General features: G+C 38.5%; 1 protein-coding gene and 1 pseudogene across 34 annotated transcripts in view; both read left to right on the top strand.

The window, feature by feature from the left end:
- The first annotated feature begins 7,707 nt into the window (after window positions 1-7,707).
- Window positions 7,708-12,721, top strand: LOC132342148 (ferritin light chain-like; annotated as a pseudogene).
- Window positions 12,722-14,189: 1,468 nt separating this feature from the next.
- Window positions 14,190-17,845, top strand: part of VPS13B (vacuolar protein sorting 13 homolog B) — an 806,276-nt gene continuing 802,620 nt past the window's right edge. For 29 of the 34 annotated variants that reach the window (XR_009490398.1, XM_059874354.1, XM_005215634.5 and 26 more), the window contains exons 1-2: window positions 14,404-14,445; window positions 14,906-15,086. Coding sequence is in view for 33 of the 34 variants with exons in the window: in XM_059874354.1 (XP_059730337.1) it covers window positions 14,940-15,086 (147 nt within the window). In the remaining variant the exon portion in view is untranslated. The other 5 variants (XM_059874352.1, XM_059874346.1, XM_059874347.1 and 2 more) reach the window with 4 other exon arrangements.

The raw sequence follows: 17,845 nt of genomic DNA, 5'->3' as shown, positions 1-17,845 counted from the left end.
GCACCTAGATAGCATATCGAAAAGCAGAGACATTACTTTGCCAACAAAGGTCCGTCTAGTCAAGGCTATGGTTTTTCCTGTGGTCATGTATGGATGTGAGAGTTGGACTGTGAAGAAAGCTGAGCGCTGAAGAATTGATGCTTTTGAATTGTGGTGTTGGAGAAGACTCTTGAGGGTCCCTTGGACTGCAAGGAGATCCAACCAGTCCATTCTGAAGGAGATCAGCCCTGGGATTTCTTTGGAAGGAATGATGCTAAAGCTGAAACTCCAGTACTTTGGCCACCTCATACGAAGAGTTGACTCATTGGAAAACACTCTGATGCTGGGGGGGACTGGGGGCAAGAGGAGAAGGGGACGACAGAGGATGAGATGGCTGGATGGCATCACTGACTCAATGGACGTGAGTCTGAGTGAGCTCCGGGAGTTGGTGATGGACAGGGAGGCCTGGCGTGCTGCGATTCATGAGGTCGCAAAGAGTCGGACACGACTGAGTGACTGAACTGAACTGAACTGAACTGAATGCCTAATGATGCTGAGCATCTTTTCATGTGCTTATTGGCCTTTTGTATACTTTTTTTGGAGAAATGACTTTTAAAGTGCTTTGTGCATTTGAAAATTGGGTTGTTGGTCTTTCTGTTGGGTTCTAAGAGTTCTTTGTATATTCTGGATTTTATATCCTATCAGATTTATTATTATTATTCTGTAGGTTTTCTTTTGACTCTCTTGATAGTGTTCTCTTACACACAAACATTTTAAATTGTAATGAAGTTCCATTTATGTATTTTTTTCTCTTTTTTTACCTGTGCTTGCCAAAAGTGTCATTTAAGAAGCCAAAGACAAAGCTGTGTAGATTTGCCTCTGTACTTTCTTCTATGAGTTTTATAGTTTAGCTCTTAACTTTAAATCTTTGATCTGTTTTGAGCTAATGTTTGTATGTGGTGTGAGGTAAGGGTCTAAATCAAATTATTTGCACATAGATATTCAGTTTTCTCAGCATCATTTGTTGAAGGGATTATTCTTCCCTCACTGAGTGGTCTTGGCCGGCTTGTCAAAAATCAGTTAGCCATAGAGTTTATTTCTGTGCTCTCTGGTCTATATGTCTGTCCTGATGCCAGTACCACATTGTTTTGATTACCTGTAGCTTTGTAATATATTTTGAAATCAGGAAGTGAGAGACCTACAGCTTTATTTTTAAAGATTATTTTGGTCATTTGGGGTATCTTGAAGTTTCTTACTACCTTTAGAATGGGCTTTTCATTTCTGCAAAAATGCCATTATAATTTTGATAGGTATTGGACTGGAAGAAACACAAGCTGGAATCAAGATTGCCAGGAGAAATATGAATAACCTCAGATATGCAGATGACACCACCCTTATGGCAGAAAGTGAAGAGGAACTCAAAAGCCTCTTGATGAAAGTGAAAGTGGAGAGTGAAAAAGTTGGCTTAAAGCTCAACATTCAGAAAACGAAGATCATGGCATCCGGTCCTATCACTTTATGGGAAATAGATGGGCAAACAGTGGAAACAGTGTCAGACTTTATTTTTGGGGGCTCCAAAATCACTGCACATGGTGACTGCAGCCATGAAATTAAAAGACGCTTACTCCTTGGAAGGAAAGTTATGACCAACCTAGATAGCATATTCAAAAACAGAGACATTACTTTGCCAACAAGGTCCGTCTAGTCAAGGCTATGGTTTTTCCTGTGGTCATGTATGGATGTGAGAGTTGGACCGTGAAGAAGGCTGAGCGCCGAAGAATTGATGCTTTTGAACTGTGGTGTTGGAGAAGACTCTTGAGAGTCCCTTGGACTGCAAGGAGATCCAACCAGTTCATTCTGAAGGAGATCAGCCCTGGGATTTCTTTGGAAGGAATGATGCTAAAGCTGAAAGTCCAGTACTTTGGCCACCTCATGCGAAGAGTTGACTCATTGGAAAAGACTCTGATGCTGGGAGGGATTGGGGGCAGGAGGAGAAGGGGACGACAGAAGATGAGATGGCTGGATGGCATCACTGACTCGATGGACGTGAGTCTGAGTGAACTCCAGGAGTTGGTGATGGACAGGGAGGCCTGGCGTGCTGTGATTCATGGGGTCGCAAAGAGTCGGACACGACTGAGCGACTGATCTGATCTGACATTGAATCTGTATATTGTTTTGGGTGGTATTGTTTTCCTAACAGTATTAATAATATTAGGTCTTCCCATTTGTGAACACCTGCTTTTCCTTTTTTACAAGATGAAATTATTCTATCTTCTTAATCAGTTGACCCTTGTAGCAATATATACTGTTCATCTTTGTCTTTTATCACAATCTTTAACTTAAAGTCTGTCATGTCTGATGTTAGTATAGACATCTGAGATCTCTTTTAGTTACCATTTGCATTTAATATCTTTTTCTGCTTTTTCATTTTTAGTCTATTTGTGTCTGTGGATCTAAATTGAGTTTATTGTAGACAGCATATAGTTGGATCATGCTTTTCTTTTTAAAACTCATTCAGCCTATCTCTGTCTTTTAATTTGTGGATTTAATCTGTTTACATTTCCGGTAATAATGATAAAGAATGGATTTATTTCTGTCGTTTTGCTGTTCATTTCCTTTATGTTTTATATATATTCTTTGTTCCTTAAAACACAAATACTGCCTTAATTTATGCTTAATTGATATTGAGTTTTTCTATCATATCTTTTAATTCCTTTTTTCCATATATTTCTTGGTTATTTTCATACTAGTTATGTTAGAGCTTCCAGATAACACCTAAATTTGTAACAATCTAGTTTCAATTTATACCAACTTAGGTTCAATAGGATAAAAAACTCTGCTACCATATAGCTTTGCCTCCCCATTTTATTTTGCTGTTGTCACAAATTGTATCATTATACTATTGCCTATTAACATATACTTAGAAATAGTATATAAACAAATGATTTTATGCATTTGTCTTTTAAATCATAAGAAACAAAAGAAGATTTACAAACCAAAAATATTATAATTCTGGCTTTTCCATTTACTTTTGTAGTTATCTCTGCTGGCATCTTTGCTTTGTTCATATGCCTTTCTATGTTATTGTCTAACGACATTTCATTTCTCTGACGTTAGACAATAACACAAAAAGCCATATGAATAAAGCATATGAATAAGCATGCTTTATTTATTAATAGCATATGAATAAATAAACACAATAACACAAGTAGCATTTCTTATAGTGCTCATTTATTGACAGTGAATTCCCTCAGCTTTTATCTAGAATGTCTTAATTCTCCCTTATTTTTTGAAGAGTAGATTTGCCAGATATAAAATTTTAAGAGTCACAGTTTTTTTTTCCTTTGAACACTTAAAATATGTTATCCCACTGCCTTCTGGCTACCATGGTTTCTGATGAGAATAGGTTGTTAATCTTTTTAAGGAGCCTTTGTACATGTCACTTTTGGTGCTTGCTGGGTCTCTCAGCAATTTTTTGACAGTTTTATTATAATATGTCCTGGTGTAAATCTCTTTGACTTTATCCTTTATCCTTTGTAGTTTGTTGAGCTTCCGCAATGTATAGATTCGTGTTTTTCATTAAATTTGGGCAGTCCTTGGCCATTATTTCTTCAAATACTCTCTGTCCCTTTCTTTCCTGGGACTCCCACATAATGAGATAGTTAATGATGTCTCACAAGTTCCTTTGGTTCTTTTAATTTTTTTTTTTCATTCTGCTCCACAGATGGGAAAATTTCAGTTGTCTTATCTTCAAGTTTGCTGATCTTTATTCTGCCTATTCAAGTCTGCTCTTAACCTTACCTCTAGTGAATTTCATTTTAGCTACTATACTTCTTAGCTCCAAAATTTCTATTTGGTTTCTTTTTATAATTTTCAACTCTCATTGATATTCTATATTCATATATTGTTCTCTTGCTTCTGTTTAGTTCTTTGCCCACGGTTCTTTTAACTTTTGAGTATATTTAAGATAGCTGACTTTAAGTCTCTGCCTAGTATGCCTAGGCTTCCTCAGTGAATGTTTCTGTTACTTTCTTTCCAATGAATGGGCCATACTTTACTGTTCTGTATACCTTGTAGGTTTTTTTTTTTTTGTCAAAAACTGAACATTTTGATATTGTAACTCTGGAAAACAAATTTACCCTCCTCCCCAGAGTTCACTCTTGTGGCTTGTTGAGGGCTACAATCATCCACTAGTTTGGTGACTTTCCCATACTCTTTTTGGATAGATTGTATTTCTTATTTGTGTGTGGTTACTGAGTCTCTATTGCATTATCTTAGTGGTCAGTCAGTGACCTGAAAGAGATTTCCCTAAGTAGCTGGAGCCAAAAAGGGAAAAAAAACACACACGCTCTCTCCTTGTTTTTATAGACTAACTCTGAGCAGATTGACAGTAAGCAATCCTTCAACGCTTACACAGTTCACCTAATTCTGCCTTAGTTTTACTTTCTGCTTGTGTAGACCCAAAAGATCAGCCAGAGGTGCAAGCTTAGGGCTCACTCAGGTCTTTTCTGAGCAAGCATTGAGCTCTAGGCATGCATGGTGTTTATATTAGTACTTCTTTTATTATTAAGTAGTATAACTTTTACTGCTAGATAATACTCCGCTATATGGATATATCTTATTTATTTATCCATTGATTGATAGACATCTGGATTGTTTCTGCCATTCACATGTTATGAATAATGCTGCTATGACATGGACTTTTTCTAGGCTAGTTAGGTTTGTATAAATATAACCTATTTATGTTTAAAAAACAGACTTGTTAGATATCATTGATGTACAATGCACTGCATATATTTAAAATTTATAATATGAATTCTAAAATATGTGTAAATCTAATAAATTCATCACCATAATTAAGAAAATAAACATTTTCATTTCAGAAGCCTCCACATGCTCTTCTGTTGTCCTGTGCAACTCCACAACCCTGTCTGACTGCACCCACTGATCTAATTTCTGTCACTAAGCATTAGTTTACATTTTCTAGAATTTTATATTAGTGGAATAATACAGTGTTGCACTTTTTGTCTGGGTTATTTCACTCAGCATAATTACTTTGATTTTTTTCCATGTTGTTGCATGTATTAATAGTTACTTAATTTAGTGTTGAATAGTATTCCATAGTATGTCTGTATCAAAATTTGCTTATCCATTACAGTTACACATAATCATACAAATGATCTGAGATATTTCAGATGATCCTGTTTAAGCACTTTTGTACAAATCTTTTTGTAGACTAATTCTGTTATTTCTCTTTGGTAACTACTTAGAAGTAGAATGGCTGGGTTGTATCATTATTGTTCAGTTGCTCAGTCATGGCTAACTCTTTGCAACCCATGGACTGTAGCATACCAGGCTTCCCTGTCCTTCATCATCACCCAGAGATTGCTGAAATTCACGTCCATCGAGTCGGTGATGCCATCCAACCATATTGTCCTCTGTTGTCTGCTTCTCCTCCTGCCTTCAGTCTTTCCCAGCACCAGGGTCTTTTCCAATGAATCAGTTCTTTGCATCAGGTGGCCAAAGTATTGGACCTTCAGCATCAGTCCTTCCAATGAATATTCAGGGTTGGTTTCCTTTAGGAATGACTGGTTTGATCTCCTTGCTTTCCAAGGGACTCTCAAGAGTTTTCTCCAACACCACAGTTCAAAAGCATCAATTCTTTGGTGCTCAGCTTTCTTTATGGTTCAACTCTCACATCTGTACATGACTACTGGAAAAACCATAGCTTTGACTATTTGGACCTTTATCAGCAAAGTAACGTCTCTGCTTTTTAATACAGTCTAGATTTGTCATAGCTTTTCTTCCAAGGAGCAAGTGTCTTTTAATTTCATGGCTGCAGTCACCATCTGCAATGATTTTGGAGCCCAAGAAAATAAAGTCTGTCTCTGTTTCCATTGTTTCCCCATCTGTTTGCTATGAAGTGATGGGACTGGATGTCATGATCTTAGTCTTTTGGATGTTAAGTTTTAAGTCAGCTTTTTCACTCTCTTTCACCTTTATCAAGAGGCTCTTTAGTTCCTCTTCACTTTCTGCCGTAAGGGTGATGTCATCTGCATATCTGAGGTTATTGATATTTCTCCTGGAAGTCTTGATTCCAGCTTGTGCTTCATCTACCCTGGTATTTCGCATGATGTACTCTGCATGTAAGTTAAATAAACGTGACAATATACAGCCTTGACGTATTTTATTTGGAAGGTGTGTCAATGTTTTAGTTGCTTGTTGTTGTGTAAGAAATTGCCCCCAAATCTAGCAGATTAAAATAATAAACATTTATTATCTCACAGTTTCTGCTATGGTTTAGGAATTTAGGAGAGCCTAGCCTGGTCCTTCTTACTCAAGATCTCTCATGAAGTTGCAGTTAAGATGTCAGCACGGGCTGTGATCTTAAGGCTGACTGTTGACAGAAAACCCGTTTCATCCTTGCCTTTGGCATAAGCCCTCAGTTTCTCACCACGTGAACGTCTCCCTAGTGAAGCCTGAGCATTCTCATGTCATGGTAGCTGGCTTCTCCCAGAGCAAATAATGCAAAGAGCAAGGAAGAAGTCACAATGGCTTTTTTGTTCTAATTTCAGAAATCACATATTGTCCCTTCTGCCTCCTCAAATGACTTAAAAGTGAGTCACTAAATACAACCCATACTCGAAGGGGAATTAGACTCCACCTTTAGAAGAGGGTACTATTAAAGAATTTGTGGACGTTTTTAAAAACCAGTGCAACCAACAAGGAAGTTAGTGCATAAAAAGATTTTAAGGATCTTATATTTTGTTGATTTAGGAAAGGAAGTGTTAAGCCCATAATCAGGTTTCTGGATATAGCTTTCCTTTAAAATCACCACACCATATATATTTCCTCTCAAGTTTGCTTCCTAACATATTGGAAGGAATGTTTCAATTATTTAATTATCATAAAATCCTGACATCATGGAGAGACAACCAGTCTTTCTCTGTAAAAGAGTCCCCATTGCCTTTCTGTCTTAAGTCTTTTGGCCTTTCAAGATAAGACTTTTAACTTATGTTCTGCTGGCTCAGGGTTAATCTTCCCATTATATGACGACTGTCTCCCTTGTCATTCTGACCTAGGGTATTAGTTTCCGGTGGTTGCTGTAACAGATTACTGCAAACTGAGTGGTATAAAACAACACAGTTTATTCTCTTGTAGTTCCAGAGGCAGAAGTCAAATGTCAAGGTGCCAGCAGGGTTGCAGTCTCTCTGGAGGCTGTAGGGGAAGAATCTATTTCTACTTCTTTCATCTCTTGTGGTTCTTGGCATTCTTGACTCTGAGTTGCGTCACTCCGGACTCTGTAATCACATTGCTTTCTCCTTTTCTGTCTGTGTTATCTTCCTTTATCTCACTCTTATAAGGACAGTTGTCACTGGATTTCAAACCACTGTAAAATCTAGGAGAAAGCTTTTCTTCTCCAAATTCTTAATCACATATTTTGCTATATAAGGTAATATTCAATTTTTAAAGTACTGTACTATTAATATCAAGGTAATATTCACAGGTTCTGAGAATTAGGATGTGGTCATATCTTTTGTGGGGCCACCATGCAGCTCACTATCCCTATTATCACTATTAATTACCCTGGAAAAATAGGATATCCTTAAGATAGCCCCTAATTTATGACTAAAACTTTTATTTCTTTAAAATTTAAATGATTAAGATAATCAGTGTCTGAAGATATATAATTTCTTAGAAAAAGTAAGCTTTATGATTTTTGAAGATATGATACAAAGTTGAGAAATATTGGTCTAATTGATTAATATTTTATTATAAAATATTTTGTGCAAATATAAAAATACAAGTGCTGTACTCAATAAGCAAGCAAATTTGGAAAACTCAGCAATGGCCACAGGGCTGGATAAGGTCAATATTCATTCCTGTCTCAAAGAAGGGCAATGCCAAAGAATGTACAAACTACCATACCATTGCATTCATTTCATATGCTAGCAAGGTAATGCTTGAAATCCTTCAAGCTAGTCTTCAACAGTATGTGAACTGAGAACTTCCAGATGTAAAAGCTGGGTTTAGAAAAGGCGGAAAGACCAGAGATCAAATTGCCAACATCTGCTGGATCATAGGAAAAGCAAGAGAATTCCAAAAAACATCTATTTCTGCTACACTGGCCTTTGACTATGTGGATCACAACGAACTGGAAAATTCTTAAAGAGATGGGAATACCAGACCACCTCACCTACCTCCTGAAAAACCTTTATGCAGGTCAAGAAGCAGCAGTTAAAACTGGACATGGAACGATGGACTGGTTCAAAATAGGGAAAGAAGTGTGTCAAGATTGTATATATTGTTATCCTGCTTATTTAACTTATATGCAGAGTACACCATGTGAAATGCCATGTGAAATCAAGACTGCTAGGAGAAATAACAACCTCAGATATGCAGATGACACCACCCTAATGGCAGAAAGTGAAGAGAAACTAAAGAGCCTCTTGATGAAGGTGAAAGAAGAGATTGAAAAAGCTGGCTTAAAACTCAACATTTAAAAAACTAAGATCATGGCATTAATCTGGCCCCATCACTTCATGGCAGATAGATGCAGAAAAATGGAAACAGTGGCAGATTTTATTTTCTTGGGCTCCAAAATCACTGTGGATGGTGACCGCAGCCACGAAATCAAAAGGCGCTTGCTCCTTGGAAGAAAAGCTACGACACACCTAGACAACGTACTAAGAAGCAGAGACATCACTTTGCCGACAAAGGTCCATATTGTCAAAGCTATGGTTTTTTTCAGTAGTCATGTACAGATGTAAGAGTTGGACTATAAAGAAGGCTGAGCATCAAAGAATTGGTGCTTTCGAACTGTGGTGTTGGAGAAGACTCTTGAGAGTCTTTTGGACTTCAAGGAGATCAAATCAGTCAATCCTAAAGGAAATCAACCCTGAATATTCATTGGAAGGACTGATGCTAAAACTGAAGCTCCAGTATTGTGGTCTCCTTATGTGATGAGCTGACTCATTGAAAAAGACACTGATGTTGATTGAAGGCAGGAGACGGGGGTGACAGAGGATGAGATGGTTGGATGGCATCACTGACTCAATGGACATGAGTTTAAGCAAACTCAGGGAGATAGTGAAGGACAGGGAGGCCTGTCATGCTGCAGTCCACGGGGTTGCAAAGAGTTGGACACAACTTAGTGACTGAACAACAATAACAGAAAAATACAAAAATGCCTATGTACTTACATCCTCTCAAATATTAAATTTTGCATTATTAAAAAAAATTACCGCTAGAGTTGAAATACTTTGTATTCCCTTCCTCTGCTTTATTCTTCCATCTCTTCTTCTTCAGAGATAATTACCATCTTTAATTTGGTGTTTCTCTGTGTCATCAAAATATTTAATACAATTTATAAATATTGGGTTGGTGAAAAGATTCATTCACTTTTTCATAAGGTGGCTCTAGTAGTGCTTAATTGTCTTTAACTTCATTCAAAACAATTTCGTTAGATTGTATTGTAAACAGATATCAGCATGTATTTAAAAAAAAGTTATCAAAATTGGTGAATTTTTGTGTAGCCATTTTAATAATGATGATGGAGTAAAATAAACATTTTCGGGACTTTATGCTTTATTATTTCAAACAAATAATAAATGCAACAGAAGCATACTAAAAAAGATTTGTGCAGTGTATTGAGAAGGTGCTGTGACTGACTGAACATTTCAAAAGAGGTTTGTGGGCAGTGCAGTCAGTGGTCCCTCGGCTCTCTCTTGCTTCAACAGCGCTTGGATGGAACAGACTCAGGGACGCCCCTTGCTCCAGCCTCTGACCACCTTCCAACCTTTTCTCTGGTTGCAAGCTTTGGAATCAGCCACTAAGCTGTCTGCAAACATCAGGACCAGAAACACCATTTTTTGAGCTTAACTCCTTATGATCAACCATGAACTCCAAGATTCATCAGAATTATTTCACTGAGGTGGAGGCAGCCATCAACTGCCTGGTCAAAATGCATCTGTGGGCCTGCTATACATACTTGTCTCTGGGCTTGTATTTCAACCAGGACAATGTGGTTCTGGAGGGTGTAGGCCACTTTTTCCATAAATTAGCCAAGGAGATGCAGGAGGGTGCAGAGCGTCTCTTGAAAATGCAAAACCAGCACAGTGGCCAATGTGCAGAAGCATTTCAAGAAGAGTGGGGTAAAAGCCAGGACTCTACGGAAGCTGCCCTTTTCAAGGAGAAGAACCTTAACCAGGCCCTTTTGGAACTTCATGGCCAGGGTCTATCCAAGCAGACCCCCACATTTGTGAATTTTTGGAGAGCCACTTCCTAAATGAGGAGGTAAAATTCATCAAGAAGATGGGTGACCACCTGACCAACCTCTGCAGTCCAGCTGGTTCCCAGGTTGGATTGGACAATATCTCTTTGAAAGGCTCACCCTCAAGTATGATTCAGAACCTCTGGAGCCCAGTGACCTTTGAGGAGACCCCCTAATGTTAGGGCTTCTGCCTGAAGCCTCTCTTTGCTGACACTAAGCAGCTTTTTAACACTATGGAGCCCTCTTCCAAGCCTTGGACCAAATGGAAACAATAAAGCTTATAGCAGCAAAAAAAAAAAAAAAAAAAAAAGGTTTGTGAAGTTTTGTGCTGGAGATATCTAGCTGGACAATGCTCCACGATCAGGTAGACCATGTAGAATGGTTGAAGTTGATAGTGATCGAGTCCAGACATTAACTGTGAACAATCAGTGTTACACCATGCAGAGACATACTCAAATATCCAGATCGAGTGCACCAGCTTGGTTATGTTCATCACTTTGATTTTTGGGTTCCACATAAGTTAAATGAAAAGAACCTTCTTGATTATATTTCTGCATGCAGTTCTGTACTTAAGTGTAACAAAAATGTTCCATTTTTAAAACAAATTGTGATGGGTGATGATAAGTGAATACTGTACAATCGTGTGGAATGGAAGAGATTGTGGGGCAAGCGAAATGAATGCTAATTCATTTGGTCACACCATTTGGTCACACCAAAACCTGACCTTCATTCAAAGAAAGTGATGTGTATATGGTGGGATTGGAAGGCTGTCCTGTATTAACAGTGTCTGGGAATCCAAATGATTAATTCCAACAAGTACTACTCACAATTAGACCAACTGAAGGCAATACTTGACAAAAAGCGTCTGGAATTATTCAGCAGAAAACACATAATCTTCCATCAGAATATCCCAACAATGCATGTTTCTTTGATGACCAGGCAAAAAGTTGCCTGGGAAGTTCTGATTCATCCACTGTATTCACCAGAAATTGCACCTTTGGGTTTCCATTTTTTTCAGTTTTTACAAAATTCCTTTAATGGATAAAATTTCATCTCCCTGGAAGACTGCCAAAGGCATTGCCAAAAGAAGAGTTTTTTTGTTCAAAATGATAGAAAGTTTTGGGAAGATGGAATTATGAAGCTGCCTGAAAAATGGCAGAAGATAGTGAAGCAAAACGGAGTACATTGTTCAATAAAGTTCATGGTGAAGATGAAAAATATATCTTTTTTTTTTCTTCATTTTTTTATTGAAGGATAATTGTTTTCTTTCATTTCTACTTAAAAACCAAAGGAACTTTTTGGCTAACTATTTCTTGGAATGCCACATGTATGTATATGTATATATATTATATATGTGATATGCTATATTTGTTATTTTCTCTATGTTTTATTTTTCAGATATTGGTAAATATATAACTTTGTTCAGTTTTTTTTGGTAGACCAAGTTGCAAACCATTAGCAGGTCACATTAATTTGGTAGGTCATGAACTATTTTAGAAAAAAGAAACAGAATAACAAAGAAAATAGAATACACCACATGTACTCAATTTTTAAGTATAGGTTTGTGAAAGTGCTCTTTCTTTTTATATATAAGCTGAGTCATGGTGTAAACTATATTTCTAACTGAATAAAACATTTGAAAGTCATAGCTCTATTTTCATTAATAATATTTCATTATATGAATATACCACATTTTTCCTGTTGATACTTCAATTGTTTGCACTGTTTTACTACTACAAATGTTGCTGCAAAATACTGTTAAGCTTGTCTCCTTGTTCACATATGCAAGTCTTTCACTGTATTACTTACAAGTGGAAGTGCTAGAGTAAATGCGTTTTCAACTCTGGGATATTGCTAAACTCCTCTTTGCTAAGGAATTTTTACTGGTATACAACATCCATAGGAAGTACAAGAGTGAACCCTAATGTAAACTATAGATGTTGAGTTCTAATGGTATGTCAATGTAGATTCATCAATGTCACTCTGGTGGGGGATGTCAATAATGGAGAAGGTTTTACGTGTGTGGGGGCAGAGATTATATGGGAACTCTGTACTTTCAGCTCAATTTTTTCACGAACCTGTAACTGCTCTAAAAAATAAAGTAAATTAAAAAAAGCAAAAAATTTCACCTCACTCTGGAGAACTACTGCCTATATAGCCATCCTGCCTCAAAGGCTTATTAAGACTTAAAAACATTTTTTTAGGGAGGGAATATCTCTCAATAAAAAAACATAACAGTAGGAGATCTGGGAAGGGCTGTTTATTTGACAAAAAAACAGCAATTAGGAATGAAATGTATCTCGACTGCTTATAAAACAGGGCACAGCAGAACAGGTAGAAAACCACTATTTTTTGATTCTTAAAACGAAAGGAAAAAAATCAGTGCCTAAATAATTTTTCCAAGGCAGGAATTTGGCAATTTTCTTTTGTTGGCTCCAAGAGAAAAAATGGCATAATAAAACAAAAAATGTTTAATATTCCATGATCAGATATTATTTTGTTTATACAGCACAGTAAAAATCTATTAAAAATATCTGGCTAATTTATTTTAATACATTGGTCTGATTTGTTAAATTGCCACACAAATAAGATTAGGCCCTTTTTCTTTGCTTAGAAAAATAAGGAGGCTTGGAGCTCCTGCTCTAGACTTCCTAGGGGTTTCATACAATTAGTTGAACCATTTATATTAAAACTTCTGAGTCATGGCTTCAACCCCTTCACTTTTCAAGTGAAGCAGATAACTAAGATATTACTTGGATAATTTACTTGACTGATTTAGTAGGCTTTAGTAAGATCCGAGTTACTTGGGTTTTTCGTGAAGGCTTTTTGTGAGACGACAATTGCTCTGAATTAGCATTAGCTGCTTCCTTTTTCCCCTTTTTCAACTCCTTCCCCCCCACCCCCCGCCCGTTGTTTCTTTTTGAAACTTAGTTCCTTATTTGCATTAACAAAACAGATCTAAACACCTTGGCACCCTCACTTGTGCCTCTTTCCTACTGCAGTTTCTGAAACTTTCAAGAAATCTTGACTTTCAGTAAAGAGTTTTTTTAGGAACGTATTTACAAAGTCTTTTCAATGCAACGAGAACACGGATGGATATTTTAATTACTTTATAAGGTTTAAGTCTGTTTTCAATACGCAGTGGTAGGTGTCTTCAGAAATTACTAAAAATAGTAAACATTGGTCAAAAATTAGGCAGCATGTCCTATGCTATCCCTTTAAGCCCAGTATTTGGGTGTTTACCAGGTGTTAACGTGTTTGAGTTTGTTGCCTGTGTCAGCTTTCAAGGCACTAGAAGGAAAGGTAGTATTTTATACATTCATTTCAGCTTAATATAACCAGCACCGACTCTTTGAATTCAATCTCTCTCAGCTGTTGCTTTTCGCTTTCTCTAAGTCTCATTTTCTTCCGTAGTCTCATTTCTGCCTTTTGCTATTCATACCCCTTTCTGCAGTTGCATGTATCAACTGCAGTCCAATAGACCGCCACGATTTTCTCTTTATTTTTCCCCCGTACAAATGTAAGCATAACCACTTCTTCGCTATAGTATTAAAAAGTACGCCAAAGCTGGTTTACACCTTTGGTCAAAACGCTGTCCCCTACACCACACCCTAATTCCTTCCATTTCTCCTTTCCTCCGGCAAAAGCTTTCGATCTAAATTCACCCTTCCCCACCAGCAGTCTTTTTGCTATTGCTCTGCCCACCGAACCCAAGTTCTTGCCAGCCCTTCCGTTTCTAGACAGAAACGAAAACCACTTGGTTTTGAGGGCTTTCAAGACCACGACCCGCTTTCTTCCTCCTCATCGGACCTCTGGCTCTCTGCACTTCCTCATTCGGAATCCATCTCCACCTAAGCGGCTGTCTTCCCGCAGCGCCACTTCCGGATCTCCGGTGTCTCCACTTTACGGGTCCGCCCACCTCCCCCGCGCACTTCCTAGAGCTTGGTCCGACCACCAGTGGGGTCGGAGCGGAGGCGCGGGCTGGCCGAGCGAGGCGGTCCCTTCCTAGAAGACGCACTGCACGGCGTCTAGGGTCTGAGAACCCCGGTCCTACCTCGGAGTCGAGTGCGAGCAGGGGGAGGAACAGTTCGTTCCGAGCACCGAGCGCCGCGCACCCGGAAGTGGCGCGGTAAGGGCGCTGCGCCGCCTCCGGAGGCGGGTGCCAGGTACCGGGAGGTGGAGGAGACGCCACGGTACGCTTGGGCGTGAGTGTCAGCCGAGGGCGTAAGACGGGTAGAGGCGGGAAGCCGGCCTGGTTCCTCGGCGGTACATGCGGCTGGGTTCCGGGGGCTGAGGGCCTCCGGGGCGGCTGGGCTGGCTAAAGGGCTGCCGTGGCCGAAAGCGAGCCCGGCCTCCCTTCAGTTCCCACTGCCGGGACCAGCTTTCTTCAGGTTCACCACCGCCTCCTCCTTCCGCTGCTCGCCGGGCGGGTTGAGGGGAGTTGTTCTAATGAGGAAGGCGCTGCTGTAGAGCCCACTTGAGTTTTCTCTGCTTCTGGGAGAAGGCGAGCGGCCGCTTTGGTGGTGGGGGGTTGGGGGGGTGGGGCTCTTGCTTTTCGGCCTCTACAACCCTTCCTGAGAAATGCCCTTTTTCCTCAGGAAATGCACCACAGACTTAATTCCCTCTCCTGTTTCTGTCTTTACCTCCTTTCAGCTTCTGACTTTGTGACTCCTGTGTACCTTAAAAGATGCTGGAGTCGTATGTGACTCCCATTTTAATGAGCTATGTGAATCGCTACATCAAGAACTTAAAGCCGTCAGATCTACAGCTTTCGCTATGGGGTGGAGACGTGGTTCTCAGCAAGCTGGAGTTAAAATTGGATGTGCTGGAGCAGGTAAGCGGTGCAGCTGTCACGGATTGGAAACATTTTCAGCCTGTTTAGAAGTAATCTGGTCTTTCCTGCATTTTGATTTTATGCTTTAAAACCTTCGTTTTTCTGCTAATGTATTTAGGGCTATCTTGAAACTAGAGACCCTCTTCAGAATTTTTTTCTTTTACGGTTTGTTGCTAGTGATGGATTGTTAGAATCGTAATCCCCCAAATTGCCGCAACCGAAAAACAATTTCATTGTTCTTGTCAGAATTCTTCCAGAATCGAATATGCTAATTTACACTGCTAGGATTCTAAATGATGCTGGAAAATATTATATTCCTTTTTTCCCTTTTGGGGAATGAAGGGGTCCTGAAGACAACAAGGTTAGATCTTGAGGAAAGTTCTCTTTGTAGGAAAGATGACATTACCCATGGAATCCTCAGAATATTGAGTAGACAAAGATTGAAAATGCCAGCATAATTGAAAACTTTCTTAATCACTTTTAAAATTTTCTTTTCAACGTGAGAATGGTCGGATGCGAATTAACTGTAACTTCAAAGTTTTTATATTAGGTCATTTAGTACATTTATTATTAACATATGTCAGGTAATTCTATTAGCCTTGAGAATACACAAGTTATCTCTGGAAACTCAGGAGTCAGAGACCAATTGCTTTTTAGGAGATAAGGGAATTCACACCCATGGTGGTGTTATTAATAATTTTTGGTTATATCCCACTGTTTTCTCTATTGTTGAATAATCTAGAGTTAACACTGAGAAATAATATTCTTGGTTTCTTCTCCGTCCTCTCTCCAAGATTGATTATCTTAATATTTTCCTTGTTTTTTAATGAGCAGAAATCCTAAGCATACAGCTTAATTTTTGCATACTGGTGACAATGGCACCCCACTCCTGTACTCTTGCCTGGAGGATCCCATGGATGGAGGAGCCTGGTAGGCTGCAGTCCATGGGGTTGCTGGGAGTTGGACACGACTGAGCGACTTCACTTTCACTCTTCACTTTCATGCATTGGAGAAGGAGATGGCAGCCCACTCCAGTGGTCTTGCCTGGAGAATCCCAGGGACAGGGAAGCCTGGTTGGGCTGCTGTCTATGGGGTCGCACAGAGTCGGACACGACTGAAGCGACTTAGCAGCAGACACCTTTGTAACCACTATCCAGATCAAGAAATAAAATATTTCTAGCACTCAAAAAGGCTCTCCTTGCTTCTTTGTAGTTAGTAGCCCCACCCCTAAGACAGGTGATTGCTGTTCTCACTTCTGTCAACACGTAAGTTTCTTGAACCTCTTCTTGAAACTTAAATAAATGGGAATCACTTGTGTTTGAATTCTTTTGTTAACATTGAGGCTAAGATTGACTCAGGTTGTTGCATGAAAGATAGTTTATTCTCTGTATTGCCTTGTATTCCATTGTATAAAGATTCATTTTACCTATTTTATATATTTATTTTCCTTTTGATATACATTTGGATTTTTTTCTACTTTTGGCTATTATGAAGAAAGCTCTTATGAACATACTTGTATTGGACATAGGTGTTTATTTCCCTTAGAAGGCAGGCATGTGTTTAATGAATATTGCCAGATAGTTTTCTGGTGTGGTGGTGGTGGTGGTTTACTTATACTAAGCTGTATGCCACTCTTGAAACACCATGGACTGTAGCCTGCCAGGCTCCTCTGTCCATGGGATTCTCCAGACAAGAATACTGGAGTAGGTTGTCATTTGCTTCTCCAGGGGATCTTCCCAACTTAAATTCTCACCAGTAATGTGTGGGAGTTACAGTTACTTCTTGTTATTGCTTGTTATACAATGAATTTGTTATTTTTAGCCTTTCCGTGTACTATGGACTGTTTGTATATCTTTTTTTGGCGAAATGTCTGTTCAAGTCCTTTGCTCATTTAAAAACTTTTTGTACTTGTTACTGAGTTGTAGGAATTATTTATATATTTTGGGTATTAGTCCCATATCAGATACGATTTGCAAGTATTATCGCCCACTGTGGGTTGACTTTGACTCTATTGATAGTGTCCTTTGAAGAACTAAAGTTTTAAATTTTGACAAGTCCAACTTACACTTTTTTTTTTTTTTTGATGCCTGGGCTTTTGATGTTATATCCAAGAAAACATTGTGAAATCCAATGTCATGAAACTTTCTCCGTATGTTTTCTTCTAAGAGTTTTATAGTTTTAGCTCTAACATTAGGTCTTTGATTGCTTTGAGTTAATTTTTGCATATGATACAAGTATCCAAGTTCGTATATTTTTGCATGTGGTTATTCAAGGGTTACTTAGAAGTGTGTTGCTTAATTTTCAGGCATTTAGGGAATAGCTGATTATCTTTCTGTTATTGATTTCTAATTTAATTCAAATTGTTAAGCATATTCTCTGTGATTTTGATCCATTATAATTTGACTCAGTATGTAGTCATGACTTTTTATTTTTGGAAATATTTCATGTGTAATTGATGAGAGACATGTATCCTACAGTTGTTGCCTTTTTCTTCCATAAATGTCAGTTGCTTCAAATTGGTTACTCAAGTTCTTCAAATCTTACATATCCATATAGATTTTCATTGTCTGCTTGTTCTGTTAATTACAGAGAGAGTTACCTTAATGGTTAACATCTCCAACTATGATTGTGAATTTGTCTACTTCCTTTTTATAGTTTTGTCAACATTCACTTTATGTGTCTTGAAGTTACACTGTTCAGTACATACAGGTATAGTGTTTTGATATCTTATTTTTCAGTTCAGTTCATTTGCTCAGGCA

This window comes from Bos taurus, chromosome 14 (assembly GCF_002263795.3).
Source record: "Bos taurus isolate L1 Dominette 01449 registration number 42190680 breed Hereford chromosome 14, ARS-UCD2.0, whole genome shotgun sequence".
NCBI lineage: Eukaryota > Metazoa > Chordata > Mammalia > Artiodactyla > Bovidae > Bos > Bos taurus.
The sequence above is the reverse complement of the archived record's forward strand: the minus strand, read 5'-3'. Positions and strand labels throughout refer to the sequence as shown.